Raw genomic sequence first — 22,320 nt, forward strand, 5'->3', positions numbered from 1 at the left:
GAAAAAAAAAAAAAAAGGACATCTAGACTGTCTTCAGTTTTGTTACCAGAATGTCGAATGTGCGACGTTCATGGAGTAGAACTTGTATTGATCACTGGGACCCATTTTGTTCTGGGCTTCCGGGTTATTCTTCCCATCCCAGCTGACATCCTGATTGAACAGTGCCAGGTGCAAGACACACAGCTTTGCTCCAAAACCTCCCACTCCAGTAAATGGGAAGAGGTGGGAATCGAGCTCTTAGGCTTCTCGGCCTGATCCAGGATCTGGCGTGACCTGGTTGTGGCCGAGGCCTCTGGTCCAGAAGAAGAAAAGATCAAATCTGCAAGACGCCCAACACTAAGGTGTCCCGACACTAGCGGGACATCCCTGTTGTATACTTCCTTCCTAGAGAAGAGAATTACAGTGGTGGTCTTTTTAATATTAACTACAGCAGACGTACTGCCAAAGTCCTTTACGGAGGAGTTCAAAGGCAGTCGAGGAAGCAGAGTCTTCCCCTGCCGAGCGTCCCTCATTAGGATTCTGTGCATTAGTTTTACAAGTCTTGTTTAAAACAGATCTTGCCAGACAGACACTTTCCCATACGTTCTCCGACAGATGCCAGGTTATTTCAGACTCATTCATTTCCTTGTTTTTTCAAAGTACTCAGTTTTACTTTATTACACATCATTGGTGAACTGATCTATTGTTTAATTAAAAAAGACCCCCCCCCCAAAAAAAAAACCCCTGAAAACAGTCTCACGTGCACATTGCACTGTTATCTCTCCCAAATTGTATCTGTCTCCACCCCTGCCCCCACCCACCACGGGGGTATGGGTCTGTTTCTTCACTGGGCACCCGAAGGAGGGAGGACCATTTATATATTTATTTTATTTATTTTTATTTTATTTTTTTTAAGATTTTTTTATTTATTTATTTGACAGACAGAGATCACAAGTAGGCAGAGAGGCAGGCAGAGAGAGAGGAGGAAGCAGGCTCCCCGCTGAGCAGAGAGCCCGATGCAGGGCTTGATCCCAGGACTCTGGGATCATGACCTGAGCTGAAGGCAGAGGCTTTAACCCACTGAGCCACCCAGGCGCCCCTATATATTTATTTTAAAAGCCTCTGTTGGGTCTAAACTTGCTATCCTTAAACCTCAGCTTTCTTTTTTAAGTTCCCACTATTTTAAACAAAAGCCTCAGGATGCGGCCATGGAATTTACAATACTACTTCTCAGCCCTTTGCCTTTTTTTAAGTAAGTCTTTTCTTAGGCTCTGGGGAGTGCAGACAGCTCTCCTGGAATATGAACATTTCAACGTGAAACCTCTGAACTCTGCCAGGTCTGCAGAGGCGTTTTAACGTCCACCCCAGGAAATGTACACACGCTGTAGAATTTACAACTCATCACTGTCACAGACTGTGAGCTCAAGAGTAATACATGAACCAGCCTTGGTGCGTAGTTTGCCGCCCAAGATCTAGAAAAGCAATCGGTGTCCTGCATGCACAATGGAAAAGAGAAGTAGGGCCGGAGGTGTATGGGGTCAAAACAGAGGCCCACACATACGGGTGCCCCGGAATTTATTAAAAAAAAAAAAAAAAATTTCTTTCTTGCGGGCTGTTCCGTAGTTTGACTGAATCGTCATTTGTTTGTTTCGACATCTGGTTTCTCCCTGCAGTGGAGACAAACTGCTCTTATTCTGAGGCTGTCATCCATGAAAAGCATGGTTTGGGCTCAATAGCTTTGCTTATGAAAGGCTTGGGGTCCCTCTCCGCAGAAATAAACAGCTCTTGTAGTTGGAATTTTGTTCCCTGTTATAAACTCTGGCTCAGGGGTGACTCGGGAAGAGTGTCGAAAGCTGAAAGGGATAAATTTATTTTATAGAAGGCATTTGATGATTGAGGATGTGGCCAGCAGACAGTTTCCCACTTAACCTTTGTAAAAATGTCTTAGCCAAACTTCTGTAAAGTTTCTGCAACTTTATCTAGAAATCCCAGAGGCTGGAGGTTGGAGGCTGGGTGTTAGGGGAACCCGGAGAGCAGGGCGGGCTGGGGAAGGGGGAAGGGCTGTGGCCTTCTGTTCTCAGAAGGTGGCCAGGTTGTCCTGTGCCCTGTGTACTAAAGATCTTACTGGGTGCTTTTGCCTCTGTTCGGGGAGCAGTTACGTAATTTGGGGGGACCCCGTGCAAAATGACCTTGTTGAAAAGTTACTAAGAATTTTAAGATGATGACAGGTCATTCACCCGAGGGTGGGGGGCTTGTGTGGACACACGGGTTGCATCCTCAGCGGGCTGGCTCTCCTTCCGCTGTAGGAACCTCAAGGAAAGTGAGAGGGAAAAGGGAAGAAGCCGTGTTCGGGTGTGTGCTGACTTCTCTCAGTGGGACGTCGGGGGAGTATTTTCTTCTAGTGGGAGACCGGGCAGTAGGGAGCCGTCCTCCTGTTTCTGAATGCTCACTGTTACTTTGTTAGGGGGACGGGAGGTCTGCCAGAGTGCGTCTGCACCTTGCTCTGTCTTTTGTTTTTTTGTTGTTTTGTTTTGGCAAGAACATTTGTAGAAAACTCAGAATAGCAGTTGATGTAAGGTTAGAAATCATGTACTCAGAACCCTTTCCACAGTTTGAAGTGTTTTTCATTCTGCGGGTTAATCCCAGCCCCCGGAGTGCCTGGCCCGTCAGTCTCATTTTGTCTCCCTTTCCTTCTGCTTCCCTCCGTCACCCTGGCCCATGGCAGCCGTGAGGGCCGTGTGAAGGCCTTGGTTCAGATGTCCACAGCCGGCTGTGGTACCTGGCTGGTGGAAAAGCCCAGTCAACGTTGGAACAGGAACCCTGGTTATCTGTTTTCCCTTCTCTTTTCTTCCTGCCATGTTTTCATTCTTCTGGTTTTATGCCTGTCCTCATTCAGAACACACACACACACACACACACACACACACACACAGAGACCCACACCACCCTGCACACAGCCCTGCATGGCGTGTTGTTGATTGCCAACAAATGGCAATGTGGAAAGGGAAATCCAAAGTAATGGTCAGGACCGTGGGGTCAGCTCGACAGAGTGGAGAGTCTGAAGATATCCCTTTGTGCAAGCTGCAGAGACCACCCCCTCCCCCGCCCCTGCCAATGCACACACACATGCTAGGGAGGAACCGTGGCTAAGAAATGCAAGTGGCCTCTTGGTTGTGTGGTTCCCGCTGCCCTCTTCCCCGAGAGGGGGCCTGCTGGCTGGCTGACAGATACAGTAGAAGACCTTGTCTGGGGGATCGGCCTGCTGGCCTCGGTCAGAATCCGCTCGGCAAGCACGCGGATTAAAAGGGGTTTTTGTTGAGGTAGAGCAGATGGACAGGGAGAGGCAAGAGTTCACATTAACTGATCGTAAATCAGGGCTCCGTTGTAGAAGGGAGAGATCTGGGTCTGGTCACTTAGAAGTTTGAGCTAATTTAATTTCTTCTTCTTCTTTCTTATTAGAAGAACACCTCATGCTTATAAAAAAAAATCACTGTGAAGAATTTAGAAAGTGTGTGTGCCAGAGAAAGGGATAAACTCCCTTTGTCCCCAGGAAGAATCATCCGTCAAGGCCTCCAGCATAATCCTGCTGATTTTGTCCGTCCTGCCGACATCCCTGCGCATACATATGCAGTTATGATTAAGACTGAAAATACCAATTTCTCTTTTAGTTAAATACGAGAGAAGACTGGGAGCCAGGTCCGGAAGTTTGGAACACAAGCCCAACGATCGCTTGGGTCAGGCCACCAGCCTCAATGTTAGTAATAAAACCAAAGACTATGTGTAAATTTATGTTTGGGAAAGCCGAGGCGAGCTCAGGTGAAGGAGAAGCTCATTGGCACAGAGGGCCATGCGGAATTTACCGTCTTCCTTCGAGCATCGCCTCGATCCGCTCCCTGGGAAGACTAGCATGTCTGTGCTGTGTATGTTTTTCTTGCTGCCCCCTAGTGGTGCTGGGAGAAATGGTCGGGCAGGGAAAGAATTCTGCACATTGGACTCGGTCTTCCCCCATTTTTCTTTTCTTTTCTTTTTCTTTTTTTTTTTTTTAAAGATTTTGTTTATTTATTTGACAGAGATCACAAACAGGCAGAGCAGCAGACAGAAAGAGAGGAGGAAGCAGGCTCCCTGCCGAGCAGAGAGCCCGACCTGGGACTCGATTCCAGGACCCCGGGATCATGACCCAAGCCGAAAGCAGAGGCTTTAACCCACTGAGCCACCCAGGCACCCCCTCCACGTTTCTTTTCTTCCTTTCCTTTCTCCCTCCCTCCTTCCCTCCCTCTCTCTTTCTCTCTCCCTCCCTCCCTTTGTTTCTTTCTTTCTTTTATTTTATTTATTTGAGAGAGAGTGATAGAGCCTGAATGGCGGGAAAGGGATTGGGGCAAACAGAGGGAGAGGGAGAAGCACACTCCCTATTGAGCAGGGAGCCCAACGCTGGGTTCCAGGACCCCAGGATCATGACCGGAGCTGAAGACAGATGCTTAACCGGTTGAGCCACGCAGGCATCTCTCTCTTCCCCCATTTCATTTTCCTTTCCTTTCCTTTTCCTTCCTTCCTTCCTTTCTCATTTTTCATTTTATTTTATTTTATTTATTTGAGGGAGAGTGATAGAGCCTGAGCGGTGGGGAAGGGATTGGGGCAGAGGGAGAAGCAGACCCTGTTGAGCAGGGAGCCCAGTGCTGGTCCCAGGATCCCAGGATCATGACCCGAGCTGAAGGCAGATGCTTAACCGGTTGAGCCACGCAGGCATCTCTCTCTTCTCCCATTTCTAATGCTCTCACTCTGGCTTAGTGGATGTTCTCCATTCCGTCTGCACATATTTTGATATAAGGAACCCTTGAGACTCTGGGGCTCTCATTGAATTTAGTCCTGTGCTCGGTGAAAATGAGGCACACGGAACATTCAGTGTGAGATGTCCCAGCTGGGAGAGTCCAGAAGCCCTCAGAGCAGCTGAGGGTTGGTTCAGTTCACTGCTTGCTGGGTAGTCTGTCTAGAAGTCATTCTTCATGTTTGGGGGTTTCCCTCCTAGCGGTAGTTCCACTGACTGTTACCAGCACAAAATTCAATTAAGTACAAGAATTAATTAAGATGAAACTCTGTGGAACCTATTGGAAAATTTCGTTCAGTAGAGATCATTGGAATGCTATGGAAAATCTCAACAGCGGTAAATTATTAAAAAGACATATTGAATTATGTGAAAAGCATACGATGCTGTGAAAAACTGTAAAAGCCTGGAGTTGTACACTCAGATTATTTCATTAGTGTCTTTAAGTTCTTAAGCTCAAGCTAGAAATCCTATGCTTAGTGAACGTTGGGGTTTTGTGGAATGCGTGACCACAGGGAGGGAATAGCAGATTCGCGATTCCCTTTCCACTTTTGCCCTCGAGGCTGGATGAAAGGGCACTTTATTGAGAAGGATTGAGAGTCATTATTACTTCCTTTCTTTCTCGGCCTAATGTTTGTAAGTTAAATGGGCTTTTTACGAAAAGCCAGCGACTTAACATTTCTCTCGGTGTTGCCCCTTCTGCAAGAATTTGACCATCACCAGAATCACGGCTCCCCTCCCCTCTGGGCTTGTCCATAGAACCACCAGGCCCCGACCTGCCCTTCCACCTTCCTCTCTTGCCGTTCCCTGCCTTCCATCCAGAGCTTCTGGCCTTGCCAAGGGAGGTGCAGCCTGGGGCCACACGTAGGCATGGACGACTCACATATACCGCTTTCTCCCATCTCATGAGTTTTCATGGGTTACTGGTCACCAGTGTCCTTCACCCGGCCAACTCCGGTCTCACCTTCCCTGCCAAGCCCACTCCGTTTGCTCCTGATTTACCCGTTGCCTCCTTCCCTCCACTGGAATGTGAGTTCGTGTATCCCTGCCTCTAGATCAGTGGGCATACAGCAGGCATTCAGTAGATGGTGCTGGAACGTTGAAAGTATGATCAAGAGCCTTCTGTTTGCTGGGCAGTGTTTGGGTCCTCTTCCAAAGGGGGAGATTCCCCCCCTTTCTGCTCCCTAGTCCCCCTGACTCACCTACATCCTTTCTCTCATGATTTCGCACTAACCGCATCTGTCTGGCTCTCTTTCTTACCAGCTCATGGGTTTGCAACTACAGCCCTGGAGCCAAATTCAGCCCTGGTGCCTTTTTTTTTTTGGGGGGGGGGGGTGGCCTGGTTGCTAAGAATAGTTTTGACCCTTTGGTGGCGGGACTGATTGCTGGCAGAGTTGGGAACCTCACCTCTTGTCCTACAAAATCTAAACTGTTCACTGCCTTGGCCCCTGCCAGCATGTCTGTGGACTCCAGAAGGAACCCGACCCTTTTTTTTCCTGGATAAGGGGACTGCCTTGCATCTTTGAATTCCCACGATGTAGCACTCAGTAAATGTTCTTTTTTGGCCTTGAACTGTACTCACTTTTTTTTTTTTTTTTTTTTTTTTTTTTAAATATCCTCCCTCTGCAGTCAGATGGGGTTGTGAATCCTGGCTCTGATCCTTTCTAACTGTGAGGCTGGTGGGGTGGGGATGGTGCAGGTCTGAGCCTAATTTCCTTGTCTGAAAACTCCCGAGGCGATAATAGCCATTTCTAAAGGCCATTGTGAGGACTAAAGGCAGCTGTCACCATGTCAGTGCCTCTGCGGTACTGAGTTCAGGTTTGTGTTTAATGTTAGCTGTTACTGTTTATCCATGTAAACATCCAGCTCAAGTGGTGTAGTCTGGTCAGAGTCACATAAAATAGGTACTGATCGCAAATTTTTTTTAAAGATTGATTTATTTGAGAGAGAGAGAGAGCAGAAGTGAGCGAGAGCAGAGGGAGAAGCAGACTCCCCACACTGAGCCAGGAGCCCAGCTTGGGACTCAGTCCCAGCTGGGATCATGACCCAAGCTGAAGGCAGACGCTTAACCGATGGAGCCACCCACCCGCCCAGCAACCACAAATTTAAAAAAAAATCAGTCCTGTTAGGATGACTTCTTTTTTTTCAGGGATGTCGAAAATTAAAAGCTGATTTTCCAGGGGGCATCTGGGTGACTCCGTCTGTTGAGTAATCATGATCTTGTGATTTCGGCGCAGGTCATGATCTCGGGATTGTGAGATCAAGCCCCACGTTGGGCTCTGCGCTCAGCGGAGAGTCTGCTTGAGGTTCTCTCCCTCTACCTCTCCCCCTACTCGTGCCTTTTCTCTCTCTCTCTCTCAAATAAAATCCTAAAAAAGAAAAAAAAAAGTAGTTACCCTGTCCATGGATCTGGTCCTTAATTTTCTTCTCCTTTTCTGTGTTCTTTTTTGTCTTCTTTTGAGGTTGAATGAATCTCACGGTACCAATTTAGAAAAGCAGCTGAAGTGCCCTTAAGACAGAAGGCACCTGCTGTGAGGGGGTGAGTTAGTGCAGGGCTCTGAGAGGTGGGGATTTGTTCCCGGAGCAGTCTCTGCAGCAGGTGTCTCTTCCTGGAGAGGCAGGCGACGCCCATGAGGTTGGCAAGGCCCAGAAGGGAATTACTTCTGGGTGTACCGTATTGGCTTTGCAGGCTCGTGGGCACTCTACAAAGGCGTGAGGAATTGAAATGCATTCACACATGATGTATCTTGGACCTCTTTCTTCGCAGGGACAGTGAAGGTGAAAAGCTCCAACATCCAGGTTGGAGATCTTATCATCGTGGAAAAGGTGGGTGGGATCCCACAGTTTGTGACCGGTTGCTGTGTGAGTGTGTTAAGGGGGAAGTCATGGCCACCTCGTCATAGATCCTGACTCCGGTAGACTAACTGAATGTAGGCTTTTTGGGATTCTCTCCTAAAGCTTTGCCTGGGGAGGAAAATTTATTTGCCATGAGACACCCACATAGAATAATTTTTCAAGGTTTATGTATGCTGGTTAGCCAAAACTTCTGCTTACAAACCCAAGTTTTGATTCCTATTGGTGTGTGTGTGTGTGTGTGTTTTTAAATATTACCATGAAGTCTTTCCTTGAAGCCTGCTTTCACATAAAAATATTTATCATTTACCGTTTTGAGCGATTTTAGCTTGCATTTTTTTTGACTTAAACATCATGTTCTGTCATTTTTGTGGGGAGCACGGATCACGTGTAATACGAGAATAGTAAAAACGGCCCCAAATGCCTTTTTAAAAATAGCGCCATTCATACGTTTATGACTTCAGCAAACACTCCCGTCTCTTTTTGGAAGGTCGTGGTTTTGGGGGTGGCCCCGGAGAGGCTTGGAATAATATTTGATTAGAAAAGGATTGTATCCTAGCTTGTTTCTGTAGGAAGTGAACTATGCTCTTTTAAAGGGATTAAATCCAAGAACTCAAAGTTGATTTGAGGTGAAGGGAAGCTCCCCTGTGTAGTAGCTCAGGAGACCCCATGGACCCTCTATGTTATTACATACTTCTCTGTAATTAAACGAGGGCTGCCGTTGGCTTACGCCCGTGTTTTCTCGAGAATGGCTTTTGTCGCTTCTTACTACTCGACTTCCTTATTAAAATTCCACTCAAAGCCAAACATCAAGCCAGAGAATTGGCAGGAGCAGAGAGTGTGAGCGAGTGTGCGTGTGTCTTTGGTTTCAGCAGACTGACTGCACGAAAGCCGGCGAGGGTGGCTGGCTTTTGGCCCGGGCCCTTCTGGCTGGAATTTCGGGAGGTAATGGTTGGATTCTCCAGAAAACTAGAAGCTCTCTTTCTGAGAGAAGATTTCAATAGGGGATTAGTAAAGTAACAGCAGCGCGCAAGATTTTTCAGATTCAAAACAAAATAAATCCCCAAAGCTGTGTGTGACAAAGGCAGAAACGTAAATGAGGCTTGGGTTTCGGCTGCCCCCCCCTCCCTGGTGAGGGGGCTGCGGTGCTGGGGGGTGGACGGAAACCCCACACATGGCTATTCGAGGTAACAGTCTTTCTTTTCATTACACAGAACCAGCGGGTCCCTGCTGACATGATCTTCCTGAGGACATCAGAAAAAAACGGTAAACATCTGGGATCAATTTTGAAAATAACCATTAACCTTTCAGTGGTAATTTGGCAAAATAATCATTTGAAAATGGAACAGAAGTAGATGATCATTTTGGAGCCATGAAGGCAAATCAGAAACATCTCTTTTAATAGAGCAGTCTTTACACAAAACAAAACAAAACGTCTTCGGTCCTCGCAGGTCAGTAGATTTTGATCGTCACCAAGATACAGTTAGCTGGGCCCAGGTTGAGTGCCAGCTGGTGGGTCCACAGACCGCGGCTATGATTTTCCTTTCGGGGCTGCTGTTGGGCTCAACTGTAGGACTTGGCAGGATCAGGAAGCATGTTTCACAGATAGAAGCACCCAGAAATCCTCTCTCTTCTGAGAAAATGCCAGGAGATACGTGGGACCCTAGAGAAGGTGGGGAGAGAGGTAGGTGTCCTTTCTGGCCCTTCGCTCATGAGCCGTGAGGCCACGCCTATCATCACCCATGAATGTATTTATTACCACAGCCCACTGGGACCTGAGCGAGCTGCTCTAGGCTCCTACCCGACGCTGCTCCCTCCCAGTTTTTCCCGGGGTGGCTGACACCTCTGCACCCCAACCCCATCTGTTGACTTTCATCTCCTTCTTCTTTTCTTTTTTTCTGTTATTTAAGCTGTTTTGAGGAAATGAGGCTGTTTTTTGCCGGAGTACAGGCACAATCAGATCTTTGAGCATCTGAAAAAAATAACATTTATATTCCTTCAGGGTTGCTGTAACTTATTTTATTATGAGTCAAATAAAAGTGCAGGTGAAACTTGATACGAACAATAATTTATCCAGAGATGGAGTGGAAGGCCCTAGATTCAAAGTCTTCTTTCAGAGTCTCCAGCTTCGTCCTCAGTGGGTTCTTGTGTCCTTATCTGTGAAGACAGAGTGTCATGGATTAGGGTCCCTGAAATGCTTCCCTCCCTGCCCCTTGCCTGTCCCCCCAAAGATTAGACATGCTTTTCCTCAGTGGTGCCCAGAGGTCTTAGCTGCGGTGGCCGGGAATTGAGCGCGTTCTGGGTCTGATGAAATCCACCGCTGACTCATTGCTGGGCGAGCTCGTGGGCTGGAAAGAGGCCTCCGCGTGCGGGTGGGGAATGAGCACATGCTTTTGTAGCGCTTCCTGTATTTTGAGCAGCCACCAGGGTCCATTGTGACATCCACCCTGCGGGTGCTGTTCTGTCCACTTTTTTTTTTTTTTTAATTTTTATTCATTAGACAGAGAGAGAGAGAGATCACAGGTAGGCAGAGAGGCAGGCAGAGAGAGAGGGAAGCAGGCTCACCGCTGAGCAGAGAGCCCGATGCGGGGCTCGATCCCAGGACCCCGAGATCATGACCTGAGCCGAAGGCAGAGGCTTAACCCACTGAGCCACCCAGGTGCCCCTGTTCTGTCCACTTTTACACGCAGGGAAACCAAGGCTTGGAGAGGCTAAGCGTCCCCAAGGACGTGCGGCCAGTAAGTCGGGTAGCTGGGCTTGAATCTAGGAGTCTGGTTCCTGATCAGGTATCTCCTGCCCAGAACGGCCTCGAATGCTGTCTGTGCCAGCCCCCTGCTGGGGCTTCTCGCACCCAATCTCCATAGCAAGCTCCTGTGCTCTCTGTCATCCCATTTCACAGACCGGGCCTGCTGGGTTTAGCAAAGTCAGGAAACTGGCCTGGGTTCCTATTGTGAGTGGATGATGGACTGAGGACTTTTTTTTTTTTTTTTTTAATTACCTTATTTGTCGGGGCGCCTGGGTGGCTCAGTGTAGGTTAAGCCTCTGCCTTTGGCTCAGGTCATGATCTCAGGGTCCTGGGATCGAGCCCCGCATCGGGCTCTCTGCTCATCAGGGAGCCTGCTTCCCTTTCTCTCTCTCTCCGCCTGCCTCTCTGCCTACTTGTGATCTCTCTCTGTGTCAAGTAAATAAATAAAATTTTTAAAAATTTACTTACTTGTCAGAGAGGCAGAGGGAGAAGCAGGCCCCTTGTTGAGCAGGGAGCCCGATATGGGACTCGATCCCAAGACCCTGGGATCGTGACCTGAGCCGAAGGCAGACGCTTCACCGACCGAGCCACCCAGGTGTCCCTGGAGTGAGGATTTGAGCCCAGATCTTCCGACCCCAGAGCTTACAGAGGAAGCGGGAAATGGGGTATTTGTTCTCCCTTTTGGAGGTTGGTCCCTGACTGGGTTTTTACAAGGGCGAGCGCAGGAAGTGCTGAGAGCCGCGGGGGGAGGGATCCTGGAAGCGGAAGCGGAAGCGGAAGCGGACGGACAGCGCCCACCTTCCTTCCCCAGGCTCCTGCTTCCTGCGCACAGACCAGCTGGACGGCGAGACGGACTGGAAGCTGCGGCTCCCCGTGGCCTGCACGCAGAGGCTCCCCACCGCGGCCGTGAGTAGCTTTCCCGCGGAAACGCAGACTGGCACCCGTGTCCTTGTCGGGCTCTCGGACTCAGAGGCCCTCCAGGGCCCGATGAGGGATGTCAGGTGGGAAGGAGGGCGGGCAGGATGGGGTCCTGGGGGGCCTCCCCGAGCACCTGTTGTTTCAAGTCGCGCGGCCGAGTGAAGTGCAGGGCTGGGGGGCTCTTTAGGGGGGAGCTCAGAATCTTATAAAGCCTCGACAAGGCGCCTTGCATAAAGCTAGAAGGAAAGGCACATAGGTATATCGTCCCTCTGCTCAGGGCCTCTGGAGGCTTCTCGTTCCTGAGAACCCAGACTGCCGTCCTTGCTGTTGTCCTCAAGCCCCCTGGGGTCTGTGTCCCTGCCAGGACCCTGACCTCAGCCTAGGTGCTCTGCCTGCCTGTGCCCTCTCCCTCTGGGTCCCAGTGTTTGCCCTCGCTGTTTCCTCCGCAGGGGACAGTTGTGCTCCAGTGGCTGCCTGGCTGGGCCTCTCCAGCCTACCTCCTGGGTTTTGTGCACAGATCTCCTTGCGTGAGAGGCATTTTCTGACCACCCTCCCCTTATCTTCCCACCCGACTCACTTCCAGGCAGTATCTCTGAGAGCAGAGTTCTGCCTGGTATGTTCACTGCTGAATACCCTATGCGTGGAACAGTGTGAGGAACAGCATATAGAGCCACGTGTGGTACAGCCACGGGCCCTCTCCCAGGGCGTGGCCTAAGGAGTTAGAACCAGCAGGCTCTCAAGGGTGTGCAGAGCCCCACACTTCCCTGTCAGCCCCACATTACTCAGGCTATGATCTGTAAAGCAAGAGGAGCAGGGAGCCAAAGAGTAAGTTTAAGGACGAGCCACATGGATTGGATGTGGCCCATGGACAAGGTTACAGAGTCACAAAATGTAATTTAAACGCACAGAGGCCAACATGCCCCAACAGTGGCCTGAAAGGATTCGGCAGAACATGAAAGCTTTTCCTGGGCTTGTGGTCACAGGATTAATGCTGTCCCTTATCCATGTTCTGTGAGGAAGGAGTGAGCAGGACAATGTTCCATGTTATTAGGCCGGTAAATGTGCCCCCTGTCCTAATGATGTCTCATGGTCAGTGACAAGTGAAGTGGCACCATTACTAATATTAATTCTTAAACCAGAATTCTGGAGCAGTGAGTTTCTAACACTGTTTGGGAGCCCCTGGGAATCCTGAGGGGGCACCGTCCTGCCCCGAGATGGGGTTGGTTTAGTGAGAGGGTTCTGGTTTTTCTGGGTGACGCGTTTTAACTTCCTGGTAAGATTTCTCCAAGGGAAGCTTTCTGGTCCTCATAATGATTTGAAGGACTCTCTTTAAGAGATGGTCTGGAAACGCCTAGAATCATGAAGGTGCGGGTCTGTCACGAAGGTGTGGGTCTGTTGCTGCACAGAGTTGCTTTGTCGGTGTGTGCTTTGGATGCGTCAGTTCAAGGAACACCGCTGTTGGACCCTCTGCCTGTTCCCCCATCCCCAGCCCCTGCCCTGCCCCGTCGGGCCCAGGCCTGGGCTGGGGCCCAGAGAAGGAGATGCTGCTGTCCTTGTTAGGAGACTCCTCCTTGCTGGGCTAGAGGGATCCGAGAGGGGAGCAGTGATTTAGCAGAAGAACCGTATGAAGGGATGACCTGGGCATCACAAGACTGTGCTCTTGTTAAACTAAATAACTTAATTAATTGTATGAAAAGCCCTGGAGGAAGAAATGAGAAGTCTTGCTTGTGGCCTCTGCCCCAGACCTTACCTGCTTCCCTCTGGGGATCCTGTAAAGTCAGTGGTGATCTTCCCAGACCTCTGCCGGCACACCTCCCTACGTATGTACAGCTGTGAACTTGCTGGTGGGCGGGTGGAGCGCACGTGTATATGAGATTACCCTGTGTTTGGGATTCTGCAACTTTTGCTCCTGTCCACTTTGAATGTATCCCTGGGTTGTTTTTTTTTTTTAGATTTATTTATTTATTTGAGAGAGAGCAAGGAGGAGTGGTAAAGGGAGAGGGAGAGAGAAAAACTCAAGCAGACACCATGCTGAGCACAGAGCCCGATGTGGGACTCGATCTCACAACTCTGAGATTACGACCCTGAGATCATGACCTGAGCCCCAAAATCAAGAGTCTGACTCTTAAATGAGTGTGTCACCCAAGCGCCCCCTCGGGACCTTTTCTTATTAGTACATAGAGGCCACAGGATAAACACATCTGCACGTGGGACCTCCTAGCTAGTTAGTAGAGGCCACAGGCCCTGGGCAGGGGACGACCAGTAACCTCTGCCCCCCTCTGGGTCCCTGTAGCCAAGGTATATTGTGGTCTGGATTTGCCTGTCTACCTGATTGGAGATTTTTTTTTTCTCAATTTTTTTCATTGTGGTAAAATACACATCAAATTTACCACGTTATCATTTTAAAAGGTACAGTTCAGGGGCGGTAAGCCCATTCGCGCTGTGCAGCTGTCCCCACCGTCCATCTCCAGAGCTCTTCACCATGCGAAACAGAAACTCTGACCCATCAAACACCAGTTCCCCATTGCCCAGTCCCCCGCATCCACCACTGCACTTTCTGTCTCTATGAATTTGACTGTTCTAGGGACCCGATCTAAGGGGAATCATACAGTATTTGTCCTTTAGTGATGGGTTTATTTCACTTAGCATAATGTGGTGGCCTGTGTCAGGATTCCCTTCCTCTATAAGGCTGGGCAATATTCCATTATATGCTGTATCCCATTTTGTTCTTCCATTTACCCGTCAGTGGGCGCGTGGGTTGTCAGCATCTTTTGGTGACTGTGCGTAATCACAGCCATACAGCATCTTTGAGACCCTGCTGTCACTTCCCCGCGAGTGGCTTGCTAATCACAGTAATTCTAAGTGTAAGTTTTTGAGGAACCGCCATATTGTTTTCCGTGGTGGCTGCACCACTTTACGTTCCTTCGAACAGTCCACGGGCGTTCCGGTTCCTCCACATTCTCGCCCATACTTTTCAGATGGTTGCCATCCTCCTGGGTGTGAGGTGTTCTGTTTGCTTTTTATGCCTTTTCCAAGGCCTTATACAGAGCAGGGCCAAGTAAGTACCGTTGACTGAGCACAGACCTTCGTAGGTACCAACAGCTCTTGGCCCAGGCAGTGGAGCAGAAGGGGGACGTAGGCCGTGAGCTAGTTTGGGAAGCACCGGGTGAACACAGACACACAGGCATCTTCACTGAAGTCTGTCGGGGTGTTGTGGGATAGTGTGTGGAGCGACCGCTAAGCGTAGTTTATAATAGAGAATTTTTTCTTCTCTTTTTCCACCTCCCCTGTACTTTTGAGAGCCTGCTTGCTGTTTGGGGGATGGAGTTGCTTTTGAAAAACTCTGGGGGCCTCCTGAGATCTCTTTACTTATTTATTTTTTAATATTTTATTTATTTATGTGACAGAGAAAGATCTCAAGCAGGCAGAGAAGCAGGCAGAGAGAGAGAGGGAAGTAGGCTCCCCGCTGAGCAGAGAGCCTGATGTGGGGTTCGATCCCAAGACCCTGAGATCATGACCTGAGCCAAAGGCAGAGGCTTTAACCCACTGAGCCACCCAGGCACCCCTCCTGAGATCTCTTTAATCCTGAACTTTGTTTTTTTTTTTTTTTTTTTTTTAAGATTTTATTTATTTCTTTGACAGAGAGAGACACAGCAAGAGAGGGTACACAAGCAGGGTGAGTGGGAGAGGGAGAAGCAGGCTTCCTGCCCAGCAGGGAGCCCGATGCGGGGACTTGATCCCAGGACCCCGGAATCATGACCCGAGCCACAGGCAGACGCTTAACAACTGAGCCACCCAGGTGCCCCCTGAACTTTGTTTTAACTCCAAAACGTTACCTCTGTTGAACAGGATCTCCTTCAGATTCGATCGTACGTCTATGCAGAAGAGCCAAATATCGACATTCACAACTTTGTGGGAACTTTCACCAGAGTAAGTAGGCTTCGCTGACCGGGCGCTCCCGCCTTGCTGAGAGCACGTCTGGGGACAGAGACCTGCAGACAAGAAGTGTTGACAGGTCTTTGTCAGGGGGTAGCTCTGCTCCAGGAAGGGGTGAGCTTCCCCTAAGAAGCCCCAGCTTGAAAACTGACGTAGTGTTTCTCAGTGAGGTTGGCACAGCGGGGGCTTTCTCCCAGCCTCTGAACAGCGTGAGTTTCCCCGACAGCGTAGACCCCAGCAGTGTTAGAATTACTGTGAACTCTGTGGTGGGAAGGCAGGTACTTTTGCTGTCTGCTTTGGACACATCCATGACCTCTTCTACTCACACAAGCCCCGGCTGGCATTGTTAACAATTTTTAAGCCACTTCCCAACTATTCTACCTAAAGGCTAGAAATTAAATTTAGCTTTCAATTATTTGGAGAATCTGGGACCCCCACGGAATTCATGGTCTCTTCCTAGAAGCCATAGGACGGGCCAGCAGAGGGCTGCTTCTGTTTGATTTGCTTCTGCATTTTAGTTCCTGCCTTGCGGGACGTGTCTTCAGTGTTGGAAGCCTGTCCTCCTTTGGTCACGGATGACCCTGGGGATGAAAAGCACGCCCAGGACGGTGGCTTTGGAGCTTGGCCCTTCTCTCCTGGCTCACCTGGGGGCTTCCAAATAGGGGTCATCCTCTCTTCCTGTCTTGGGACGAGCAGGTTGGAAATAGCCTGTGGATTCTTCCAGAACCTTGGTGGATAAATGCGTGCCCATCGGTCTTTTCCAGGAAGACAGCGACCCTCCGATCAGCGAGAGCTTGAGCATAGAGAACACGCTCTGGGCCGGCACTGTCATCGCGTCGGGTAAGGGCGCCCTTTCTGGGGAATGTGTTAGCAATTTGAAAAGCAAAGAAAATCCTCTTGTGTAATTAGAATAATCATCTGTCAGTGGGGAAAATTAGCCGGCGGTCACATGGTATTTTCCACTTGCTGCTGCCCCTCCAGGGAGTCTCGCTGACATCTGATTGCCCCTCAGACGGTTGTGGACACCTCTGAGAGAAGCTGTTGTGGCCCGCGCTCTTTTCGGCAGCATCCACTCCGGGAATAGCCCTTAATTGCCACCTGAGATTGACGTTCTAATCTCTCCCAGAAACTGGGCCAGCCTGGATGTGCTGGCCGGAGGTCGTGTCTGGGGGGGCTGCTGAGCTCATCCTGCCAGTCCTAGGCGGTCCCTCCCCCAAGCACAGGAAAGGGCCACGGGCCTGAGTTGGAAACACCAAGATGATGTGGAAATCGGTGTCTTTTAGTTTTGGAACACTGGGGAGAGACTGAGCAGAAGCGGTTCCAGGGGCCGAGCAGTGTCTACAGTCATGGTGGTTGGTGGCAGTTGGGGGCCACGGATCTGTCCGGCACCTTGGGGAGGCCTTTACATGCATTACCCATTGCACTGACCCCTCCCATCGTTCCTGTGAGGGGAGGTGCCGGTATTATCCCATTCTGCACATGAGGAAACCGAGGCTCTGTGAGGCTAAGGAACTTGCCCAAGGACACAGAGGTAAAAGGCAAAGTTGGGACTTGAACCCAGGCACTTTGTTGCAGAAGCAGAACATATTGTGCAGTTCTTGTTACTTTGTTACATTACATATATGAGGTAATAGTATATACTATTATTAATATATAATTTTACCATTGCCAACTTCCTGTCTCTACTGTTGGAGGTCGGCTTTCTCCCTCTCAAGCACCTCTTCCTCCTACCAACCCGTTTTCTTCTGCTTGATGCTGCTTTGTGGCTCTTTAGTATAATTTAGGTGCTCAGTCAGGATATTCTGTGGCTAAGGAAGGGAATGACCAGCACAGACCAGCACAAACTAAACGCGGGGCCGCCTTGTTCACCATCCACAGATGAACCCCGTAATGCACATAGAGATGAGCACTCCTTTTACGTCTTCTGCCATTTTTCCTTTTCCACTCCCTGCCTGTATTTGCTTCCTAATGTGGAATGCCTCTCAATTCCTCTTGCTGGCTAGAGAAGAGAAATGGGTCCTTAAAGCTCTGCACGGGCCAGGAGGAACTGCCTGCCGCGCCCACAAACCCCACCCACAAGCCACGCCCACACCATTGGCCACACCCACCAGCCCCTGCTGCAGCCCTTCCTCTCCAGCCTCTCCCCTGCCACAGGTCCACCCACATCTCTCAGAACTGGTTACTCTTCCTTCCCAGTTTTCCTCCCCTTTGAAGGCATTTATTAACAAGTAGCTATTCCTTTTAATCTTTAATAATTTGGCAGAAAAATAAGGAGTGTGTTTTAATTTGCATTTCCTGGATTGCCTGGAAGGTTGGCTTTCCTTGTGGTCTGTGTGGTCTCTACCTTTCTCCCTTACTTTTTGTGCCCGCTAGCTGTTTCTTCTCTTTCTCTTACTCGTTTGTGAGAGTTCCCCATTTCTGGTTTTTGGAAAGATTTTGTGGCGTATTTGATATGCAAGAGTTTCATAGTGTTATACTGTTCTTGTCTGTGATAGAGGTTCTCTTGTTATTGTTTTGTTTATTTCATTGAGAATATAGGAACCTCTTTCTACACATAAGACAGTTCTTAATGTTTTGGTTGATCTACTTTCTGTTTCTTCATATTGACTTGTGAGCGTGCTTCCTAGCAAAGACAATATCAAACTCATCTCGTATGTGATGCAAATCTCTTTTCAACGTTTATTGTTTGGCTTTTGCTTTTGTCTTTGATGTGCTTTGTTTGTTTTTTCCAGAGAGAAGTTCTAAATATTGATGTTATCCACATTTCCATAGAAACGGGAATCCTAGAGTAAAGGGCAGATACGTTTTACGTTGAGCGAGAGAATCCCAAGCAGACTCTGCACTGAACACAGAGCTGGTCTTGGGGCTCCATCTCACAACTTTGAGATCATGACCCGAGCTGAAATCAAGAGTCAGATACTAGGGGTGCCTGGGTGGCTCAGTGGATTAAAGCCTCTGCCTTTGGCTCAGGTCATGATCCCAGGGTCCTGAGATTGAGCCCCACATCGGGCTCCTTGCTCAGCAGGGAGCCTGCTTCTCTCTCTGCTTCTGCCTGCTGCTCTGCCTGCTTGTGTTCTCTCTCTCTCTCTCTCTCTCTCTCTCTCTGACCAATAAATAAATAAATAAATAAATAAATAAATAAATAAATAAAAAGAGTCAGATACTAGCTGACTGCACTGCTCAGGCGTCCCAAAAATAAAATCTGAAAAAACAAAAAAGTTATTTGTGAAGTTGGATTTTTAAAAGTGTTTTATTTTCATTTGCATTTTTTCCATTTGCATTTTTAAAATGTATGTATGATTTGCCAGTTTATGGCCAATGCCCATTTTTTTCTATTGATGGATTCCTTTAGAAATTGATTCCTGGGGCACCTGGGTGGCTCAATCGGTGAAGTGTCTGCCTTCCACTCACGTCATGATCTCAGGGTCCTGAGATCGAATCCCGTACAGGGCTCCTGGCTTAGTGGGGAGTCCGTGTCTCCCTTTGCCCCTTCTCCTTGTTCATGCGCGTGCTCTCTCTCTCTCTCAAATAAATAAATCTTAAAAGAATTAAAAAAAAAATGATTTCCAAGGACTCTTTATAGGCTAAGAATATTATCCTTTTGCTTTTTACCTTAACTGCAATTACTGTCTCCCAGTTGGTCTCATTTGTATTTTGGCACAAAAATTTAAAATTTTTATACCCTCAAACCTATTGATTTTTTTTTTCTTTATGGTTTCTGGTTTTTCTGACATGCTGAGAAAATCTTACCTGCTTTAAAATGAGACAAATACACTGATGTTTTCTTGGAGTGTTTATACAGTTTCAGATTAAAATATTTGAATGTATGGAGTGAAGTTAGGAAACCTTACTGGCAGAAGGGCCTTACTTGGGCTCCAGCCAGAAGCTCTAGACCCTTGTGCCCAGTCTGTGCGTGTGGCCCTGTGTCGAGACCGCCCCTGGGGACTGGACGTGTGTGAAAGGAGAGAGCGCACAGTTTGGGATGGAGAACAGCGGGTGGAATGGGGGTGTGAGTGGAGATCAGATATGAGGGGGTAGAACTCCGGAGTTATGCTGTGTCCAGTGCCGGCAGAGCTGGGGGCACAGGGGCGCCTGGGATGTGGGCATCTGCTTGCCAGGCAGTAAGTCCAGTGGTCCGCACATCATTCCTTGCAGGCGGGTGTCCTTCTCCTTCCCTTTTACTGAAAGATAACACATATACGGACTGAATCCCAAACGTAGCGCCAGTGCTCCGATCAATAATCCAGGTTTTGTCAGCCCCCAGCAGTCCCTCCGCTGCCTTCCAGTGCCCCCACAGCGACCTTCATAAAAAGATTATTTATTGGAGAGAGAGTGAACAGAGCTAGCGAGAAGGCGGGTGATGGGGGGAGGGGCTGAGGAGGGGAGAAGCAGGCTCCCCACTGGGCAGGGAGCTGTATGTATGGGTGGGATGGGGGGCCCTCGATCTCAGGACCCCGAGATCATAACCGGAGCTGAAGGCAGATGGTTAAGTGACTGAGCCACGCCTCCCAGGCGTCCCAAGGGTAACAGCTACGTTGATTCCTCGTAGCTTTGAGTTTTTTGGTTAGCCACTTGTTTCAACAATATTAACATTTTAGTAGTAAATACATATTCACATGACTGTCTGGTTTTTATTCTGGTGATTTTCTTCTCTCCTGGCTGCTGCTTTCCATGCAGCAGAGCAAAATAAAACAAACGCATTTATTTTATTTTTTTATTTTTATTTTTATTTTATTTTATTTTCATTTTCAAAAGATTTTATTTATTTATTTGACAGAGAGAGTACAAGTAGGCAGAGCGGCAGGCAGGGGAAGAGGGAGAAGCAGGCTCTCCACGGAGCGGGGAGCCCGATGCGGGACTCAATCCCAAGACCCTGAGATCATGACCTGAGCTGAAGGCAGCTGCTTAACTGACTGAGCCACCCAGCCACCCCTATTTTTATTTTTTTGAAAAAAAAAAAAAAAAATTAAAGGATCATTTTAAGTATAATCTGCTTCCCAGTGTGAGGCTCAGGCTCACAACCCTGAGATCAAGAGTCGTAAACTCTTCATCTGGCTGAGCCAGCCAGACCCCCCAAAAACCTTTCCTGGGTGTCTCTATGGGATGCGGCCACGCTCTGTTGCTCGGTCCTGGCGCTGTGGTGGCTTGCTGGAAAATCCTCGTCTCCATCCTGGTGGTGTTTCTAGTTCACTCTAAAAGTAATACAAATGACAGAGGAGATGGGAGGAAATGGGGGTGGGTCTCTGAAATCCCTCTGAAACCAGTGTAAAGGGAAACAATTTAAGTGGCCATGTAGAGAGTTCTGAGGTGGAGGAACTTGTCAGCCTTCATCTCAGAGATGAACAGTGATGAGTCTTTTGTTTATCAGGCTCTTTTTATTTTTTTAAGATTTTATTTATTTATTTGACACAGAGAGATCACAAGTAGATGGAGAGGCAGGCAGAGAGAGAGAGAGAGAGAGAGAGAGAAGCAGGCTCCCTGCTGAGCAGAGAGCCCAATGCGGGACTCGATCCCAGGACCCTGAGATCATGACCTGAACCAAAGGCAGAGGCTTAATCCACTGAGCCACCCAGGCACCCTATCAGGCTCTTTTTATTTATGAAGCATTTTGCTGCCATTCTCTTGTTTTGGTCTCACAACATTAAAGGGGGGTTTAATGGAATGAAGAATGGAGTCTCAGAGACGTTAAGCAGCTTGTCTAAGGTCGCACAGCCTAGGAGGTCCTCTCCTGGGAGGCAGAGAGTGGAAAACAGGTTGGGAGAAGAGATTGAAGATAGGAGAAGAGATTTCAAAGTTTGTGATTGGTGATGTGGGAGGAAAGTGAGTGGTGAGAGCAGTGACCCAGTGGTATTACCTGCTGAGCCCTTCCGCGGGCATGGGTTTCGGAGTCCGAGACACTGGACACATACCATTTCCTTACGTGGCCTCAGTTTCCCCTGCTTCTCAGTGAGTAATCCTCTGACTGCATTCTGATTCTGACGCGAGCCTGGTTATATGCAAGCCATTTCCTTCTGGTGCACCCCGTCGAGAAACCGCCATCGTTAGTCATCTTGATTCTGTGAGATTTCACTTCTCAGTTCTCTTTAGAAGCGAAGTCCTATGTTCCGGTCACTCTGCTGTTACCACTTGAAAGTCTGAAAGAATGAGAAAGCTTGCCAGACAGTGCTTAGGGCCCAGCTGCCTCTGCTGGCCTCAACCTGGAGAGGACGCAATCACCATGGCAACCCAACCCTTTGCTGCTGGGCTGGGGAGTCACTGGGCTGCGAGAGGGAAGGGATGGGCCGTGGCCCGGGGGCTGTGGAGCCTGGTTCTTCTCAGGCTCTCCAGTTGCTTGTGTGGCTGCCTCCCCCGGCTCCGGTCCGCAGCCCATCAGTCCGTGGCCCTTGTACAGCCTGCAGGCAGTCGTGCCTGTGCACATGGGCACGTGAGCTAGAGTGTGTCCAGCTGGTCTGGACCCTGTCCAGCGGCACTGGTCCTGCGCTCGCACGCTTGAATGTCGCAGCGGTATCTGACTGCTGTGAACCTTTCCGAAAGCTCACTCTCAGGGGTAGCATTTATCTTGCTGCAGACAGGGACAGAGGGGTCACAGAGTAGGCCCTGACCCCGGGACCGGGCTGTCGTGGAGTTAGGAAGAAGTTGGTGTGACACCCGACCACAGCAGTGTGACTTGGAGAAACCAGCTGGCTGAGTGGAGAGGATTCTGCACTCTGCCCACTGTGGAGGGCGAGGGGGGAACAGCGGCACCGATGGCACAGGACACGGGGGGGCAGAGAGGCTTGGGTCAGGAGGTCTTGAAGGGGTGGCTTGGGCCACGTGGGGGTCAGGATGAGCTGAGAGCCTGCCCCCGGATAAAGGGAGTGCCCGTGCTTGACACCTGCTGGGACTACAGACCCAGTGTCTCCAGATCTTCTGAGTTTGCAGGAGGAGCCAGAATTCTCAATTTTTTATATGAAAGTTCCTGTATTTAAAAGATGGTGATGAATTCAAAACCTTGAAAGCCCAGTATAGACCAAACCAGTGCACGTGTGTGGTTTCCCTCTGGGCGACTGTGGCTGGCGTTTGGATCTTA

General features: G+C 49.1%; 1 protein-coding gene across 2 annotated transcripts in view; it reads left to right on the forward strand.

The window, feature by feature from the left end:
• LOC111141555 (ATPase phospholipid transporting 9A (putative)) overlaps positions 1 to 22,320 on the forward strand; it is a 127,513-nt gene that overhangs the window by 46,376 nt on the left and 58,817 nt on the right. For both annotated transcript variants that reach the window (XM_022494182.1, XM_022494181.1), the window contains exons 5-9: positions 7,566 to 7,624; positions 8,866 to 8,917; positions 11,209 to 11,303; positions 15,165 to 15,245; positions 16,016 to 16,091. In XM_022494182.1, coding sequence (XP_022349890.1) covers positions 7,566 to 7,624; positions 8,866 to 8,917; positions 11,209 to 11,303; positions 15,165 to 15,245; positions 16,016 to 16,091 — 363 coding nt within the window. The remainder of the gene's footprint in view (positions 1 to 7,565; positions 7,625 to 8,865; positions 8,918 to 11,208; positions 11,304 to 15,164; positions 15,246 to 16,015; positions 16,092 to 22,320) is intronic.

The sequence above is a fragment of the Enhydra lutris genome, unplaced genomic scaffold (assembly GCF_002288905.1).
Source record: "Enhydra lutris kenyoni isolate GAN:26980312 unplaced genomic scaffold, ASM228890v2 scaffoldscaffold6, whole genome shotgun sequence".
NCBI lineage: Eukaryota > Metazoa > Chordata > Mammalia > Carnivora > Mustelidae > Enhydra > Enhydra lutris.